Source organism: Saccopteryx bilineata, chromosome 1 (genome assembly GCF_036850765.1).
Source record: "Saccopteryx bilineata isolate mSacBil1 chromosome 1, mSacBil1_pri_phased_curated, whole genome shotgun sequence".
Classification (NCBI taxonomy): domain Eukaryota; kingdom Metazoa; phylum Chordata; class Mammalia; order Chiroptera; family Emballonuridae; genus Saccopteryx; species Saccopteryx bilineata.
Window position 1 is genome coordinate 387,369,967 of NC_089490.1, and position 18,125 is coordinate 387,388,091.

Consider the following 18,125-nt stretch of genomic DNA (forward strand, 5'->3'; position numbering starts at 1 on the left):
TGCCTTTCTAAACTTGATATCAGGATTAATATTTTTAAGATAGATGGAAATCTCTGGACTTTTTCTTTTAATGCTGTTGAGGACATCTCTTTTGATACTTTAGACTTTATTATAGTTTTTGCCTCTTATTTTGAGCTACCCAAACTCATTTTGGGTGGCTGGAATAGACAGGATATAAATTAGTAATTCGAAAGAGTCCGTCTCTCTGCTGCTTGATCCTCCACCAAGGGCTTCTGGGGCCTAAGCCCACATATAGGGCACTGTGATAAATTAACTCATTGAGAAATAATTTTGAACCACATTTATGCTTTGAAGTCAGCCAGGATTACAGGGTTTGTGGTCAATGCCACTTCCTTTCTACAGTGAGAAGAAAACAAAATCAACTTGAAATTTTAAAGGCTCAATAGTGGTTACTTATTAAAACTAAAGTCTCTGTTTCTACTCGTGCAGGATTTGAAGAGAATAGCCATTTGGCTTACGATCACTGTCCTTTTAACTTCATTTAGCAATCCTCTGGGACCAGACTTAGCCACAGTATGCCCCCCACTGGAGTGGAGTTTCTGGAAATAAAAATGATTTCATGTTTAGTGGGTCTCAAGGAGCACAAAATCAGAAAGCCTGTGGCCCCGTCCTGACCCACCTCTCCCTTCTCCTGCCTCCTCAGTCTCATGGCTCCTCCTTCCATCTTTACTATCTCTCAAGGGATTCATTGCCTCATGAAAAATAGTAGTTGAGTTTAATCTTTTGTTGAGCTGCTTTTTGCTTGTATTTCCTTCTCTGCCCAGAGCCTCACAGATTACAAGGTTCCAGTAGGCCGGGGATGTCCTGTGTGGAATCTCGCTAGTTGGCCACACAGCTGACAGGAGTTCCTTCTTTTAGTGGTGTGCGCATGCGGCTCTCTGCTAAATGGAAACCACATTCAAGGAGAGCCCTCAGCTTTTAGAAGATGAGTGCTGCTGAGAGCAAAGAGTTTGTCATTTTCCCCACCTCCCCCTTCCCCGTTCTATTTTCAACTTGGTCATTCAACTTACGCATGCGACACTTCATCTCTGCCACAAGCACCACAGAGCTGAATATGACACTGTGTGGGATTCAAGACAACATCTGACTGTTTTGTTTACAAGTGAGGAAGGAGCTTGGGGAGATGAGGTGCTTTCTAGAATTAGAAGATTGGGAAATCATGGCTTCATGTAGAAATGGCGGGACTGGCAGGTAGAACCCCGCTTGACCTGGCAGTGTCACCTTGGGACAGCCACTTTCTTTCCAGCTCTTCGTTTGCTCATCTGCACAGTGAGGGAACTGAGTCAAATGACCTCTGACTGCTAATGACTGCTAATTGAGGTAGTGTGGGTAGGGTCAGCCACTTAGACCAGCAAAGGGGGCCTCTTCTCCTGCCCACCCACAGAAGGCACAGGGCCGGGACATCTCCCGCGCTGGTACGGACACGGGAGGAGGCGCGTGTTCTGACGCCACCTTCCCTTCTTCAGTTGTGTCTTCCTGATGGTGGTACCTAGTGAAAGGTGTACTAGCACAATTTCCTCTGTCAACTGTGGCCAACTCCAGACTGTCTCTTGCCTCCATCGCTGCCCCGGGCCTGGAGCAGAAACTTGAAGGGATTAGAGATCATGTCCCAGCACCGTGGCACTAAGCTCCAGCCAGACTGGAGCAAAGAGGATGGCTGCCAAAGCCCTGAGAGCCTCCCATGATACTGTTTTTCCTGCTTGGCTTGTTCTAAGCAGGATCCTGCCTTGGGTTGGAAAGGTCTCTCAGGTAGACTGCTAGGATCTAACAGGTAAATCTTAATACATAGCACAGCATACACATGTATTTTTCAAAACCCATGAGCATTAGAGAACTCCAGGTGATACCTTCGGGACTTCCTTGCTCTAGATGTCTAACATTAGCATTTAATTGTGTCTTAGGCATGGACAAAGGCTGTTTGGCTTTTTTTGCCCAAAACTGCCAGCCACCAGTATAATGAAAAGCATGAGCTGAAAATGAAGCCCATCAGTCCCTCCATTCTCATTTAAGGAAATTCCAAATATGAAAGGTGAGCTTTGTTCCCAGAGGACTGAGTGTGAATCTGATCACTGGCTCCTCGGTGAAACCAGCTTGGAGTTGGAATTCAGCCAGCTACCCTTTCCCATCTGGGCAGCATGCAACACAGCCTGAAGGGCCAGTAACTCAAAGACTTGCAAGTTGGGTTCCTTGCAACTCTGCCTGGACTGACCCAGGCATGTGACCATAGGGTCTGGGCTGGTTCATGGAGTTCTCTTCCACTTTGATGGTTATTGACAAAACTCAGGGGCCTGTGCACAGAGGGAAATGAACCCCTGGCCCAGTTTGGGGCACTTTGGATCCATGCTTATCTCACCACTTCTTAGTCCCTCTCTTGGCTTACACATCCTAATACATGTGGCCTCCTTCTCACCCAGTAGCAATATCCCTGTGGAGCTGTGCCTTTGAAAGTGTGAAAACTGTAGCAGCCACTTCAGAGAGTTACTTTTCTCCTGGAGCTGACCCATGATTTCCTAATTGTATATCCCAGATGGGCACCACCTGTGGTTACACCTTCCCCCTTCTCCCCCCAGTCAGTTTCCTGAATGTGACTGTGGTTAGCACACACCCTGAGTTTAAAATGCACTCTCTAAGCTGGCTTAGAATATAGTGCATTATCCTCTTTTCAGGAGCATTTATTAGGTACCCATATTGGTGTGGCATTTTAAACAAAGTTGAATAATGTAGGCCATGCTATTTAGAAATCTATAACTTGCAACTGATTGCAATTCATGAGTTAGTTTCCTTGGGAATAGCTTCGTAAGGAAGAAGATAGAAGATTTTAACCCTTAAAAGATAATAGAAGTCACTTAACCCAACCCCTCATTTTCAGATGGCAGAATGAAAGCAGGACAACTTGGACAGGTCATTTGCACAACTTGTTAGTAGCGGAGCTAGTTCTATATCTAACATAACCAGGGCCCCCACAGTACTTTCCATAGGAGGTCATCTAGCTTGCCTCTTGTGCCTTGTAAACAAAGGTAGATCTAGTTTGATTCTGTAGTAATGGGAAGCCACAAAGACCTCCAGAAGCTTAAAAATTAAATAACAAAATAGTTAACTCCAAAAATAGCCAAGTGATTACAGCTGGGAGCCCAGAGGAGGACGTTTTCATAATCCTGGTAAGAGGTGGATAGAACCAAAATTATAAAAATAAAATAGGAAGGAAACAGTTGGAGAATGGTATTGTGTTATTACAATCTCTGACCCCAAATGTAGGGATCATTCAAATTATTGCTGAGCCTCTAACCAAGGCATAGAGTTTATCATAACAGACATAGGTTTTTGTCCTCAGAGACGTGTGTGATTAAAAAATAGAGGAGGATACTATGTATGGAGGACGTCAGGAGTCTAGGCAAACAGTTGAAGAGCTATGGAAGCACTGTTACTAGAACCACGAGGATATAATGTGAAGTTTGAACTGCCTGCACTATAATATATAAAGGCATTTGTTAGTAATGTCAAAAGTCTGACCCCAGAGCCTTTTCCTGAAGTAAAAAGAAAAAAGTTGAATTAGAGTAGGAGGTGGGTAGCCAGAGGAGAGGGGTAGAATTTGAGTTCTCACTCTCCAGGCTGGGAAAATGCTTTACTGTGTACATAATCAGCTTCGTGCTACACTGGGGCTCGATTCGAGAGGGCCCAGCCCCTCTCTTCCACTCTGTTTTGATCCTGCAGTCAGCTGCAGAGTTATAGATGAAGTGACAAGGATGGTATCTTGATTGTATCCAGCTGCCTGGAGAGAGTCGAGGGCAGAGGGGCCTCGCATGAGGAGCAGCACTCACTAAAGGCTCCAAAGGAATCTGAAATTCAGGACACCTTTGGTGCTTTTAGAGCACCCTAGTTTAGCATCCTGTGACTCGTTGTCACCAAATTAAGTCCCTCTGGAGAGAATGTTGATAAATGGCTTCAGCTAACAGGAAGAACACTGAAATCTCAACAGCATTCAACCCTAAAACTGAGCCAATATTACCATTATTCCTGGAAACGAGGGCTTGACAAGAAGAAGAAGCTCTTGGGAAAGTGATTTGGACTTCCTTTGAGTGGATTACGGAGCTGTGTTGACTCAGAGTCAATGGGAGGGGGGTGCGGCTTCCATTTAGCAGGGGTCCCCACTGCTCCCCCACCTCGCCCCTTTTCCTCCACCTTGCCCATCCTTGGTGTTTAGTCACTTGGAGCCTTTCAGGAATCTCTGTAATTCCATTGAATTACAGAGGTGAGTTGGTGAAGTGTTGTACTGGTGTGACTTGGACAGGCAGGTGCTTGATGCTGAGAAAGGAAACTAGTTGTGCATTTTAATGGAGTTTTTTCCCAGGCCCGCAAACAGAAGTTATGGCTCACATGCTATGTTGTTGCTCTGGTCTCTATAAAACTGTAATAGTATCATATTATTTTAATCTGCTGAAATACAAACTCCAGAGTAGAGAGCACAGCGGCAGCATTACACATCTGAGGAAATGTTTGACATGGATTCATTTGTCTGCAGCTATTAGGATGATGCCTGTGGCCAGTTAACTCTGTTGGTTACAACATGGTGTTAATGAGGCCAAGGTTGTGGATTTGAGTGCCTGTTAGGTGAGCTGGTTTCACACAAAGGAAAGCTCTTTTCACAACTCCAGGCCACGTTCAAGACCCAGGTCAGACATCACATAAAAAGCGTGTAGTAGATGATCACAAGGAGGACTGGGCAAGACAGTATAATGACTCAGCAAATATCCCTCTACCCACTGCAGGAAAAGCAATTTAAAACATGTGCGTTAGCGATGGTGAATTATTGCTCTGATCTTCGCACACAAAGGCTATCACATTATTATTAATGGTACCGGTTGATCAATACTGTTGCAGACATCCTTTCTGAATTAAGGAGGGTACTGGCTCTGGCTGTGAGGACCAGAGGCAGGCTCTTTGGTTCCGTTCTTTCACTGTCAGCATCTGCCTGCTGAGCCTGCTGTGCAGCAGTCAGCACGTTTGTGTGGAATGCTGGCGCGTGCCGGCGCTGTTCTCTGTTCTTCGGACACCACGGCATGCAAGACGAAGTCTGTCTGCATGGAGTTTAAATTCTCCATGAGGAAAATAGGCAGTAACTGAGTAACAATAAAGAACCAGAACGACTTCCAGAAATGAAAGTGTGGTAAAGAAAAGCATGGGCCGGGGATGTGGTGAAGAATGGCTGGTGGGGGTGGGGTTTAGCTTAGAGGGGAAGGTCTGAAACGGGCTCCCAGGTAAGGACCCGAGAGCAGACGCCTGACTGATTAGCAGGAACCAGCCTTTTGAGGAGCTGGGGAAACACTGCGGTCAGAAGAATGAGCAAGCGCAAAGGGCTCGAGGTCTTGAGGTCCAGTCATGGTTGAAGAGCAGAGAGCCGCTGAGCTCAGAGTGAGAGAAGAAGATCAAGAGTGGGCAGACCCTTTAGAACACGCCAAGGCACTTGGATGTTATTCTTAGTCAGTGGAGCGGCATTTTTGGTTTTGTTTTGGAGGTGAAACATTTAAAGATTGGGGGAGGGGTTACAGGTTAAAGTACATACTTCTAAAAAAGATGTTGACATTCTCTTAGTAACCTTATTTAGAAATAGGGTACTTTCAGAGGTAATCAAGTTAAAATGAGGTCATTGAGAGGAACCCAATCCAATTGGACTGGCGTCCTTATCAAAAGGAGAGCTGGACACGGACACACACAGAGGAAGAGGCCATGTGAAGACAGGTTTGGAGAGATGTGTGTGCCAGCCAAGAACTGACTGCCACGCCAGACCTCAGAAGAGGCGAGGAAGGACCCTCCCCCACGGTTTCAGAGGGAACAGGGCTCTGCCAGCACAGGGATTTGGGACTTTAGGTTGCTGTTGTTTTAAGCCCCTGATCTGTGTGACTGTGTCACAGGAGCCCAAGCAACTAGGAAGGGACATACAAGCAACTGCTGCTGCCCCTGGGAAAACAATGAAGTGTCCTTCCTGGCCTCAGGGGCGCTTGGGTGTTGGGGAAACCTCTGGGTGCTGTGCATGTGACTATCAGACAAAAATACAGGCTGGGGCAAGAGTAGGTTTGCAGTGTTGAGTACAGAAACACAGACTTCATTCTTGTATTAATATTTATTCATTATTGTATTATTTTCCATATGAACAGCTGTAAACCTACACCTGTATTTGCCCCACCTAGTATGTGGGTAAATATATAATGAAAATAATATAAATTTTAAATATATATATGCATAAAATTGTGTAGAGCCCACTGGTTGAAATATCCTATACAGCACACCCTAATATTGTTTTAGGAATGGCCCTTTTAGGGACGCTGTCAAATAATGGTTTTGGAGAGAAGATTGGAAGCAAGGAGCTGGGTTAGAAGCCTGCAACAGTCTAGGTGAGCAATGAGGAGGTGTGAGCTAGGCAGAGAGGTATTAGAAATGGGAACGGGTAGTCAGAAGTAGAGCAATGGGTTTGCTTGGATTGGATGTGGGGAGAGAGGGAAAAGGAACGGAAGAAATAAAGGCTGACTCCTAGCCTTGGGGCGTGGAGAAGCTGACAGGATGGCTTCTTTGGGAATATGGAATCAAGAGTTATGCTTTGGACATGTTAAGTTCTAGATGCCCATTGTTTATTCAGTTGGAGGTAGTAAGTGAGTAATTGGTTATCTCAGGAATGTTCAGGGCCAAACATAAATTTAGAGGTCATCAGATTATAGGTGGTATTTCAAGGGATTGAAGCTAGATGAAATTACTTAGAGTTTAAGGGAGAAAAGGGCCCAGGGCTGGGTCCTCAGGACCTCTATGTAGAGATCTGGAAGAGGGTAAGGAATCGTGCAAAAGCTGCCCCAGGAACAGCTGGCAGATTGTCAATACCTATTAGTGGTGTGAACTTCTCTTTGAAAGGTTAAACTAAATTACACAGATATACATGGGGGAAGGTACTGGAAGTAGCCCATCCCCAAATTACCAAATTCTGTGGATTTTTTTTTGTTCATTTTTTTGTTGTTGTTGTATTTTTCTGAAGTGAGAAGCAGGGAGCAGACAAATAGACTCCCGCATACGCCCAACTGGGATCTACCCGGCATGCCCACTAGGGGTGATGCTCTGCCCATCTGGGATGTTGCTCTGTCGCAATCGGAGCCATTCTAGTGCCTGAGTCAGAGGCCATGAAGCCATCCTCAGGGCCCAGGCCAACTTTGCTCCAATGAAGCCTCGGCTGCGGGAGGGGAAGAGAGAGACAGAGAGAAAGGAGAGGGGGAAGGGTGGAGAAGCAGATGAGCGCTTCTCCTGTGTGCCCTGGCCGGGAATCAAACCAGGACTTCCACACACCAGGCCGATGCTCTACTGCTGACCAAATTCTGTTTAATAAAACTGCACCTTAAGAACATTTTCAGCCTGACCAGGCGGTGGCGCAGTGGATAGAGAGTGAGACTGGGATGCGGAGGACCCAGATTCGAGACCCTGAGGTCGCCAGTTTGAGCGCAGGCTCATCTGGTTTGAGCAAAGCTCACCAGCTTGGACACAAGGTAGTTGGCTTGAGCAAGGGGTTACTCCGCCTGCTGTAGCCCCATGATCAAGGCACGTATGAGAAAGCAATCAATGAACAACTAAAGTGCCACAAGGAAAAACTGAAGATTGATGCTTCTCATCTCTCTCCTTTCCTGTCTGTCCCTATCTATCCCTCTCTCTGACTCTCTTTCTCTGTCTCTGTAAAAAACAAAAACAAAACAAACAAAAGGACATTTTTAAATATGGAAATCCCAAGTTTTTTTTCAGTATGCTACAGACAGATTCTCTCTATATAGAGAAGGTCATAGAATGGCTGGCTGTGTGCTCTGGAGAAAGTTTATTTTAGAAACAGATTTTGAAAGTTTTCACAGTCATCAAAATTTAATATAAATCAGGGCCATTGAATTAGTTGCAGGGTTCCATTTATTCTTTATTTGTGCATTCTTTTAGAATGGAACCTATTTCATTAATCAGACGTTCAGAGAGTGCCTACGTTGGCCCCATTCGGTACACTATTACTGCACATCATTTGACATTTCCAAGCATGCACAGGAAGTTTTGGAAGAAATCAGAATCGACCTCTGTCTTTGAATGTTGACACAACTAGCACCTGTTCAGATGAACATCTTCAGAAGCATATTCTGACTTTAGTTTGTGATTTGAACCTGTTGAGTTAACTTCACAGTCACTGTGCTTGGTTGTATCTGAACTGGGTATGATTGATTGTTGACGTGTTCCTGTCCTTAGGTCTGGCGGGAATTTCCTGACAGGTTGGTGGGTTACCCAGGTCGTCTGCATCTCTGGGACCACGAGATGAATAAGTGGAAGTATGAGTCTGAGTGGACCAATGAGGTGTCCATGGTGCTCACGGGAGCAGCTTTTTATCACAAGGTAGGTGTGGGGCCGCTCGGGGCTGGTGGGTCTGAGCGAGGAAGCCGAGAGGATGATGCTCATTCTATTTGGCCCAGTATCATTTTTGCTGAGTTTAGGGGAAAATGGTCTGTCTGTTCAGAGGGCTTAGAAAGGCATGTTGTATGAAATTATTTAAAGAATAAAGTTATTTCTCTAGTTATAAAATAATACATGCTCATATTAGAAAATACAGAAAATTCAGAACAAGTCTTATTATATAAGAAAAGACATTTGTATATCACTTAGAACCATCATTGTTGTTGAGATGGTTTTTCCACTTTGCCTTTTACTCCTTTATGCACATATACACACATACCGTTACAAATATTCGCATTAGCTTGCTATTTTCTTGTCTTTTATTGCGAGCCTTTTCTCACGTCATTAGCATTTCTTCACAATTTTTTCATTAATATAATTGTTAATATACTGTTATATTAGTATTTCATAAATTATGTATAACTATTATTCTGTCATTGCAGATTTAGGTTGTTTCTAACTTTTTTGCGATTTTAAATAATGCTTAATATCTAATTTTTAATGATTAATATCCATTTTCATAACTGTTTATACTTTTGACCATTATGATAGATTCTTAGAAGTAGAATTCTATCAAAGGGAATGAACGTCTTGGGGAGGTTTTGATATATAGGTTTTGTCTATTGTTTTCAGTATATTTGTACCAATATACACTTCCATCAGCAAGACACAGAACAGTCTTACCAGATCCTCCCTTGCATGAAATGCACGTGAAACTGGACTTTAATGTTTTAGCTGATTTGATTACTAGTGAGATTGAAATTCCTTTTGTGTATTTATTAGCCTTTTGTATTTCTTCTCATCTAAGAATTATCACTTCCTGTTTTTGACTCTTTTAATTAGGGAGTGATTGAAGGGTATGCATTAGACTCTAAAATACTCGGTTTGATAACAGAATGCTTGTTCCCTGGCATGGTTTAATTAAATAGTAATAATTTGTCCATTGTCAGCAGTGGCATAAGGAACTGATGTCAGCAGAAAGAGCAGTTCAACCCAACACAGTTAATTTAATTTAGCTATATCTATATTGATAATGGCTTATCATTATCTCAGCACTGCTGTGCTCATATTATTTAGGGCTCTAGCTCCAGAAATGGTTTTTTGTTCTTAGCAATAAATAAATAAATAAGGTTTATAATGTGGGGGGGGGTGTGGTAATAGAGTGCATGCACTGTTTTTGTCCATGAATTTCTATACTGTGTCATGCATGCCGGTTATGGTAGTTTCAGAGTTGTGTCATATTTGTTTTACTGTAAAAAGCATATACCTTTGCAATGTCAAACCACTGTTAATTTATCTTTGTTTCTTTTTGCAATCTATAGTAAGAATAGAGCAAACAGAACTGAGCATTGTGCCTTCAGGGGAAAGGTTTAGTCAAGATGACTATGTAGTGTGTCTCTGAACAGTGTTTGTGAAACACTTAATCAGTCCGCAGGGCCTGCTTCCTATGAGGGCTTCACATTGCTCCTCTTCTCAGCTTACAATAGGTGATTTTGAAAAGAATGACAATATTAAAGATCTTGGGGAAAAAAGATCTTGGTCACCTGATCTTTCTATTGCCCTTTCTGTTGATACGACCTTGTGGTTAATCTTATGAGAAAAAGTTGTTCCCATGCAGTGACTGAGTTGTACTTTATATATCAGCCAGAGGGAACTGCTATTTGAATGTTTCTTCTCTTTGTCTCACCTCATAGTATTTTAATTACCTGTATACCTACAAAATGCCTGGGGATATCAAGAACTGGGTGGATGCTCATATGAACTGTGAAGACATTGCCATGAATTTCCTTGTGGCTAATGTGACCGGGAAAGCTGTCATCAAGGTAGGAGGCGTCCTTGTCCAGCTCTGCCACTAACTTGCTTTGTGATCTTGGGCAAGTTTCTTTTCTCTGAGTCTGAGAAGTTCTCGTAACTATAAATGAAGTATTGGACGAGATGAACTTTAAGCTCCCTTTTCACTTTTTAAGATTTTAGGGCCCTGGTTGGTTGGCTCAATGGTAGAGCATCAGCCCGGCATGTGGAAGTCCCGGGTTCAGTTCCCAGCCAGGGCACACAGGAGATGTGCCCATCTGCTTCTCCCCCCTCCCCCCTCTCCTTCTCTCTCTTTTCCCCTCCCACAGCCAAAGCTCCATTGGAGCAAAGTTGGCCTGAGTGCTGAGGATGGCTCCATGGCCTCCGCCTCAGGTGCTAGAATGGCTCCAGCCAGAACAGAGCAATGGCCCAGATGGGCAGAGCATCACCCCCTGGTGGGCTTGCCGGGTAGATCCCTGTTGGGTGCATCCTGGAGTCTGTCTCTGCCTCCCCACTTCTCACTTTGGAAAAATACAAAAAAAAAAAAAAAAAAGATTTTAGGATTAACACTGTCTCATTGTAAAACCGAAGGGTAGGCTCCTCACAGTGGTGGCACAGTGGATTGAGCACCGGCCTGGGACGCTGAGGGCCCCAATTTGAAATGCTGAGGTCTCTGGCTAGAGTACTGGCTTGCCAGCTTGAGTGCAGGAATATCAACATGCTCCCAAGGTCGCTAGCTTGAGCATGGGGTCACTGGCTCAGCTTGAGGTCCCCGTCCAGACACTGAAATGAAGCTTCTCAACTCTCTCCTCCTGTCCTCTCCTTTCCTGTCTCTCTCAAAGAAAAAAAAAAGAAAAAAAAGAAAATTGAAGGTAGGTTTTGATAATTTAAACATTTTTTATGCCGTTACTTTAGTTACTGTTTTTAAACTTAAGTATCAGAGATAAAGGATATGACGGTCAATCTATAAAGTGTGTTTTTTTAAAAAATAATTTTATTCTCAAAATTGATTTAGAATTTGTTTCTATTAGCTCGAGGATACAGTTTACATCTTTCTTAAGGTAGCTGATCTTTTTATATATATATAGATATAGATATATAGATAGATAGATAGATATTGAGAAGATAATACTTTGTACAATTAAAACTATCCTAAATGTTGTTTTTAAATATTGATTACTGTTTTAAAGTTGTTAAAATTTACGTTTCCTATAATAAAGATCCCATGGGGACAAATATCTATTCTTGAAATGTAGATTTGGCTTGAATGAGGTCCCTTGATATGTAGAGAGAATACATTCTTTTATATGAATGGGATCCTCTTGACCTTTTTTCATTCTCAGTTAGAGTTCCATGTATGACAACAGGCACCACTTCTAGGCCAGATTCCTAACTCTGAAATCTTTCTTTACTGGAAGCTTATGTTAGAATCATAGAGTGACATTCCCAACTAATTCCTCATACTATTAATTGATAAGCCAGATTAAGCCAACTGACTAAGTAAAGAGGAAGAGTCACTCTCTGTGCTCGCCACACCTGACCCTATCCTCATTCTGTCCTCCCTAAGTAGCTCCATAGACAACTCACTGCAAGGAAAATTAAATGGTGTAAACCAGGGGTCTCAAACTCAACTCAGCATGTGGGCCGCAGAGCAAGATCACAGCCGTTAGGCGGGCCGCACTAGGTCTACAAAAGGCAACTGTTACACAACACTTTTCTCACTGCAGTTGAAAACAAAAAAAAATCAGTACAACAAGCACAATCGTACATGCAGTTTACTCAGTGTCACAAAACGACCAGAAACTGTAGTTCGCATCACAACTCTGTTAACTAAGCTAATATCTAGCTAGGATGCTAGAGAAATGAAAAATACAAGTAGGCCCCTAGGCTTACTTAATTTTATCCAAAATATTTTGAACTTCGTGGATTAGTCTGCGGGCCGCACAAAATTGTTCGGCGGGCCGCGAGTTTGAGACCCCTGGTATAAACTGTGAAACTGTGTTAGGGAAAGTGTATCTCCAGATCTGCTTTTTGACAAGCTTCAAGATGCTTTTAGCTGTGCTTGCCCACTCTGGAGACTAGTGCCTGGTGTCCTGTGCTTTTCAACCATGCCTTAGTTTAATTATCTAGCTTTCTCCCCCTCCCATGCCTCTGCTGTATACTTATCTTCACTAGGTTAGGAGAGCTGCTTCCCCTGAGTTTACTAGAAAAAGCATTGGAAGTTTGAGGTTTGGGGGTCAGGGGAAGAATCAGGTAAAAGGATTCAGAGGATAAGGGACCACTGGGTTTTTTTTTAAGGGAATTGCAAAATAACCTGGCATCTTCAAGAGCCTGGTGCTGCTCATAGCATTTGCCACGGGCTGGAAGAAGGAGAGAGCGCCTGTTGGAACTAAGGTTACGGTGAAAGTTATGGGAAGCTGTATTTCATCGCCCTTATGGCTGCAAGAACAAATGGTGTTTATACAAGGACCTTGGCAGTGAGAAAACAGTCATTAAACAGGAATTAAGGAGCTTGTCATCACCACTTCTTTCCAGTTACAGAAGGCGAAAGCCCTCCAAGCCTTTTTTATTGGGCCCTTGTGAGTTCTGCTGTTGGCCGAGCCAGACAGAGTCGAATGAGGAATGGTGAGGTGTGTGCGTGCGCGTGCGCGTGCGCGTGCGTATGGAGGGAACAGTCGCCTCCACGTACAGAACAGAAGCATGCAGAATGGTGTCACGAGTGTGGTTTTATTATCCTTGGCACTGACAGCCAGGTATATTTTTGTGTTCCTCTGGCAGGTAACACCGCGGAAGAAATTCAAGTGTCCTGAGTGCACAGCCATTGACGGGCTTTCCCTAGACCAGACCCATATGGTGGAGAGGTGAGTGAGCCTCTGACCAAAGTCTGCCCTAGCTCCTGATCCCTGTTTCCTGCCTTGGGCCTGTTTATGGGACTTCTTTGGAAATAAGAGGACAGCAGCTGGTAGCCATAGTCACCTCCTTTTGTGCTGTGGGAATTGGGTTAGTTCAAGCCCAGGTCACCCAAGAATTAATTTGGAATGCTACTCACTCAATTTGTAATGGCTGGAAGGGTCTTAAAAATATGACTGGTCTTAAGCTCCAGAAGCCAGATTCTCCACTTAGATGAAGCAGTTAACCATCCACAGTCATTTGAGTGGAAGCTAGTTAATTCCAAGGAAACACTGGACTGTTTTTCAGGATAATATCTCCATGTTGCAGTAAAAGTTTGATCACAAAGAATTAAACCAAACCCACTGGAGACAAATTACCTTTTCAGACTCTACTAAAACAGCTACCAAGAGCAGGATTGAGAGCACAGTTCTTTACATTATGGAGAGAGGGGAGCAGGGCTGCTCTGAACTGTTCCCTTTGTTTCCGTCCAGTCCGTCCAACAAGCCGCCTTTGTGTGGAAGGTAACCAGGCCTCGGGGCGAGTGTAAAAGGAGTGGGGACCGTGTCTCCCCGTAGGCCTTTCTAGTCTTACAGTGGACCCAGTAGTCCTCACTTATAACCGACAGGTCCCCGAGCTTCAAATCTCCTGAATCAAACCAAATTCTTCCAAAAGGCAGCTCCTTCTGCAAGACAGCAAGCTCTGACAGCCAGTGGCACTGTTGTCAAGGGACCAGAATTCACTCAGAATGTGACAGTGGCTTGGTAGAATAGGATCTCTAGTCCAAGTTTCCACAGGTCTCATGTGCTTCTGTTTGCAGCGTTGGCTCCTGAAGTCTACCAGCTGTATTAAACCCTTCAGCCGGGGGTTTGTATAGAAAGTAGTTTCTTTTCAATTGGCCTGGAGGATTCTTCTATAGTGTTTTACTCCTTCTAACTCTTACTCTCTGAATCTCTTTATCTCTTTTATATATACATATATATGTCTTATTCAAGAAACACAATTTTTACCAATTTTCGATGTGAAATAATTTATTGTGATTTGAGAAATAATCTGTCACTGGTATCATAAATATTACACTGTCGAGGGCAGTGACATTAACTGCCATAGCTTATTTGGAAGAGAGACCCCAACTGTAGTTCTGTTGGAATACATGAAGTTGTTATTTAAGCCTGCTACTGTACTCCATTTAGGGAGACTGTGGCATTAAACAATTGGTCATTGGTTGGGCTAAGTTAAAATGGTGGGGTCATATGGTCCAAGGAAGGAATTGCAGGGGGAAAAGGTGAACCTGATAATGGCCTGGAAGCTCGTGCTAAGGCGAAACAGCTCTTCTCTAGACCACTGAGCTCATTCCCAATGTAAAGAGACAAACACAGTGAGAGAGGCTTAGGTTAGCCGTAGTTATTACTAAACACTGAAGACAGTGACTGGGGGTGGTATGGAGGCCTCCTATTGGAAAGAGGCTATTGAAAATGGAATAGGCAACTTTCCAGATGTTGTTAGGCCTGAATCAAATTATATCAGAGTTTATAATTAACAACAAATACCCACACACACATCAAAGTTAATCCAAAGCTATATGTGATAAGTACCATAAGGGAGGCTTAAATGTTATACTTGATCAGAGGAAAGAGAAGTGATTTCTTGTTAGGTTGATTAGTAGGAATAACTTTGTAAAAGAGATGGCATTTGAAGTAAACCTTCAAAGATCACTAGGATCCCAACCAACGCTATGCTCTCTGGGCAAGAAGAGGAGATACTAGGCAGGGGGAACTGCATAATCAAAGGTGCCAGCACATTCAAGGTGTATTTGGTAAGCGATTAAGAAATTCAGTTTGGCTAGAGCATCGAGTTTTGGCCCATTAGTGCCAAACTGCCTTGACTGCCCAATTATGGAGTCTAGATGTTTCTCTTTAGGCTCTGGTAAGCCATAGAAGGTTTTTGAACCGAGAGTAGCTTTCTTTCCCTTTCCCAATCTGTACTTTACATACAACAGGGGAGTAGCTTGATCTAAGCATTGTTTTGAGATTAAATTGGAAGTTGTGCATAGGATAGAATGAAGGCAAAGAGATTGAAGGAAGAACAGTTAAAAGGCTTGAACTAAATTGAGTGTGGAGAGGAAGAAATGGATTAAATTATAAGAGACCCCCCCCCCCAAAAGGAAGATGTGGTAGAACTTATTTCCAACTGGATAGTTATGGGAAGGTTGTGGAGAAGGAGTTGAGAGAGAGAACCACTAGATTTCCAGTCAAGAAGAATGGTAGTACCTTTAGTGGTATAAATAATACAGTTAGGAAGAGACACTAATTAAGGAGTGGAGGAGAGTGACAGTTGTACCTTTGATAGTAGAATCAATGAGGACAGGAAGAGATTTTCATGACAGACCAGTTGGAAAGTAGTCAGGTAGGTGATTTGGGGGTTTTGCCCTCTGTAAATGCAGGTAAGATACAGGGCAGGCAGTTGGGAATATGGAACAAGAACTCTAGAAAGAGGATTAAAACAAACGTATTTGTCAAACATCTGCCCAGAGATGTCAGTTGACTGAAGAAAGGCCCAGGGAAGAATCTTGAGAAATTCTGACATTTAGAAGACAGAGTAACCACAAAAGAAAAAAGAGAAAAGTGACCGCTGGGGAAGCCAGGAGAGAACGAGGACCTCCAGGGTCAGAGCAGGAAGGAGCAGGGAACATGTGAACTGGCAAAGGCCTGTGAAGTGACGGTCATTGGTGACTTTGCAGACAATAATATCATAGAGGACGGGGCTCGGGGGACAGAGTGTGAGTCTGTGGTGGGGAGGTAGTTCGTGAGTCACAACCCTTCTGAGAAACTGAATAGGGAAACAGTCTTGGAAGCACTTAGAAACTGGGAGAAACGCTTTTTGGATTAAAGGCTGGGTCACTGAATTATTAAGTAAGGCACTTAGGAAGTGCCTTAGGAAGAAGGCATGATTTAAGCATCTCGTGTAGACCGAGAGCTGGAGTTTGGGCTGTAGAATTGTTCTTTTGTTTTATTTTTGTAATGGTTCCCTTTGCAGCATACACAGTTTGCACACGACACTGAAAGGAGTTAACCGTGTTTTGCAAGTTCTGACTTTGTGCTGGATTTTGTAGTTCAGTATGCTTCTTTATTCTATCTTTGGGTTCCAGAATCAGAAGTCTCAGTGTGAAATAGTAGTCTTTACTACCCAGCATTCATTTCCAGGGTCTGCTATTATTTAAGAACCAGAAGGCCTGACCAGGCGGTGGCGCAGTGGATAGAGCATCAGACTGGGATGCGGAGGACCCAGGTTCGAGACCTTGAGGTTGCCAGCTTGAGTGCGGGCTCATCTGGTTTGAGCAAAGATAAAAAAGCTCACCAGCTTGGACCCAAGGTCGCTGGCTCAAGCAAGGGGCTACTCAGTCTGCTGAAGGCCCACGGTCAAGGCACATATGAGAAAGCAATCAGTGAACAACTAAGGTGTTGCAATGAAAAATTGATGATTGATGCTTCTCATCTCTTTCCATTCCTGTCTGTCTGTCCCTATCTATCCCTCTCTCTGACTCTCTCTGTAAAAAAAAAAGAACCAGAAGAATTTGTTACTGCTCATTTTGACCAATAGCTTCAATATGATCAAGACAATATGGTGAGAGATGGTGCTGATTTAAGAAAAAGAACATAGTATTTTGTGTCAGGTCGATCTTTGTTCAAATTATGAGTTTGCCACTTGTTAACTGTCTGAATTAAAGAAATGGACTTACCTTATTTGAACTTCTATCTTTTCATCTCCTAAAATGGGGATACTAATATCGATCAAATTACAGTGCCCATTCATTGGTTCAACAAATATTTACTGAGCATTTTGTTCCAAACACTGTATTATATGCTGGTGAGTAGAGTAATAATACATGAAAGCTCGCAGCACAGTGTCTGGCAGGATTTATTTCCTTCCCAGTTTTCCCAGCATTAGTCCTAAAGGCTCCTGGTTACTTTAGGTAATTGTTTGTGTTTGAAAGGAAAACAGAAAACCATTAGTCCTTTCTCGCCCCAAGATACTTCCAGACTTTAGAGATAGACATTGGCAGTCCTTAGCCTGTTTGTACTCAATTAGAAAACCAACCCAGGGCAGCAGTTTCTGACAGGGTAGCTGGACTCCGGACAGAACGACTCAGGTGGGCCACCAGCAGCCAGCCAACTCCTCGTCCACCCTAACCTGTTCCTCAGCCAAGATCGCCTGTGTGAAAGAAAGTAGAAAACCTTGTCAGTACCTGGCAGGAGAGTTCGGGACCTTTACCGCTGAGCATGGGCCAGCCACTCCTCCAGTGCGGGCCGTGTGGAGAGAAAGAAGCACTCACTGACCCTGTGTTAGCCAGGAGCAGCTGTCAACAAGTCAGGCTGGCCCGAGCCCCGGTGGCCTCTTGCCTGTGGCCCAGCCCTGTTGGCAGATCTAGTTACAGAGGAGACATTGTCCTCAGTACCCTCCAGGGGACATGGAGCCTCCTTGCTCTGCCAGGAACCCTGGTTCTTCTTTAATACACTCGCCGGTACCTATGCTGGGCGTAGCTGGGCTTCGCTGGCCAGAATCTACGGGCATAATAACTGGAAACTGGAAGAATTGGTCCGTGATTACAGGCAGAGCAACTGTCAAGAGTAAGACCTTGGCGAGAGTTGACTCTGCCACCGCCGTGAGCCTGTTACTTGAGAGGGAAGCTGTCGTCCAGTGCTTGCCTCATACCATTTTGTTGAACCTCTGTCGTTTCTCCCAGTCTCTCCTTACTTTGGAACCTATGACTACTTCCTTCTGAGTCTCAAAAGACTGCCAGCAGAAGGGAAACTCTGCGCCTGCGATTGGTGGTCGAGTGTGATGGAAAGTGCAAAACTCCATGGGCAGGGCAAGCGTCATTTGAAACCAGCCCATCCTGCCGCTGCTGGCCCACAGCCTCTCTGTCCTGATTTCTCAGCCCGCACCAGGGCTCTACTCTAAACCCCACCCTT

At 43.9% G+C, this 18,125-nt stretch overlaps 1 protein-coding gene across 1 annotated transcript in view; it reads left to right on the plus strand.

Annotated features, from left to right (window-relative positions):
• Window positions 1-18,125, plus strand: part of EXT2 (exostosin glycosyltransferase 2) — a 150,594-nt gene that overhangs the window by 129,425 nt on the left and 3,044 nt on the right. The window contains exons 11-13 of the mRNA XM_066251323.1: window positions 8,272-8,415; window positions 10,167-10,295; window positions 13,042-13,124. Of these exons, the coding sequence (XP_066107420.1) occupies window positions 8,272-8,415; window positions 10,167-10,295; window positions 13,042-13,124 (356 nt within the window). The remainder of the gene's footprint in view (window positions 1-8,271; window positions 8,416-10,166; window positions 10,296-13,041; window positions 13,125-18,125) is intronic.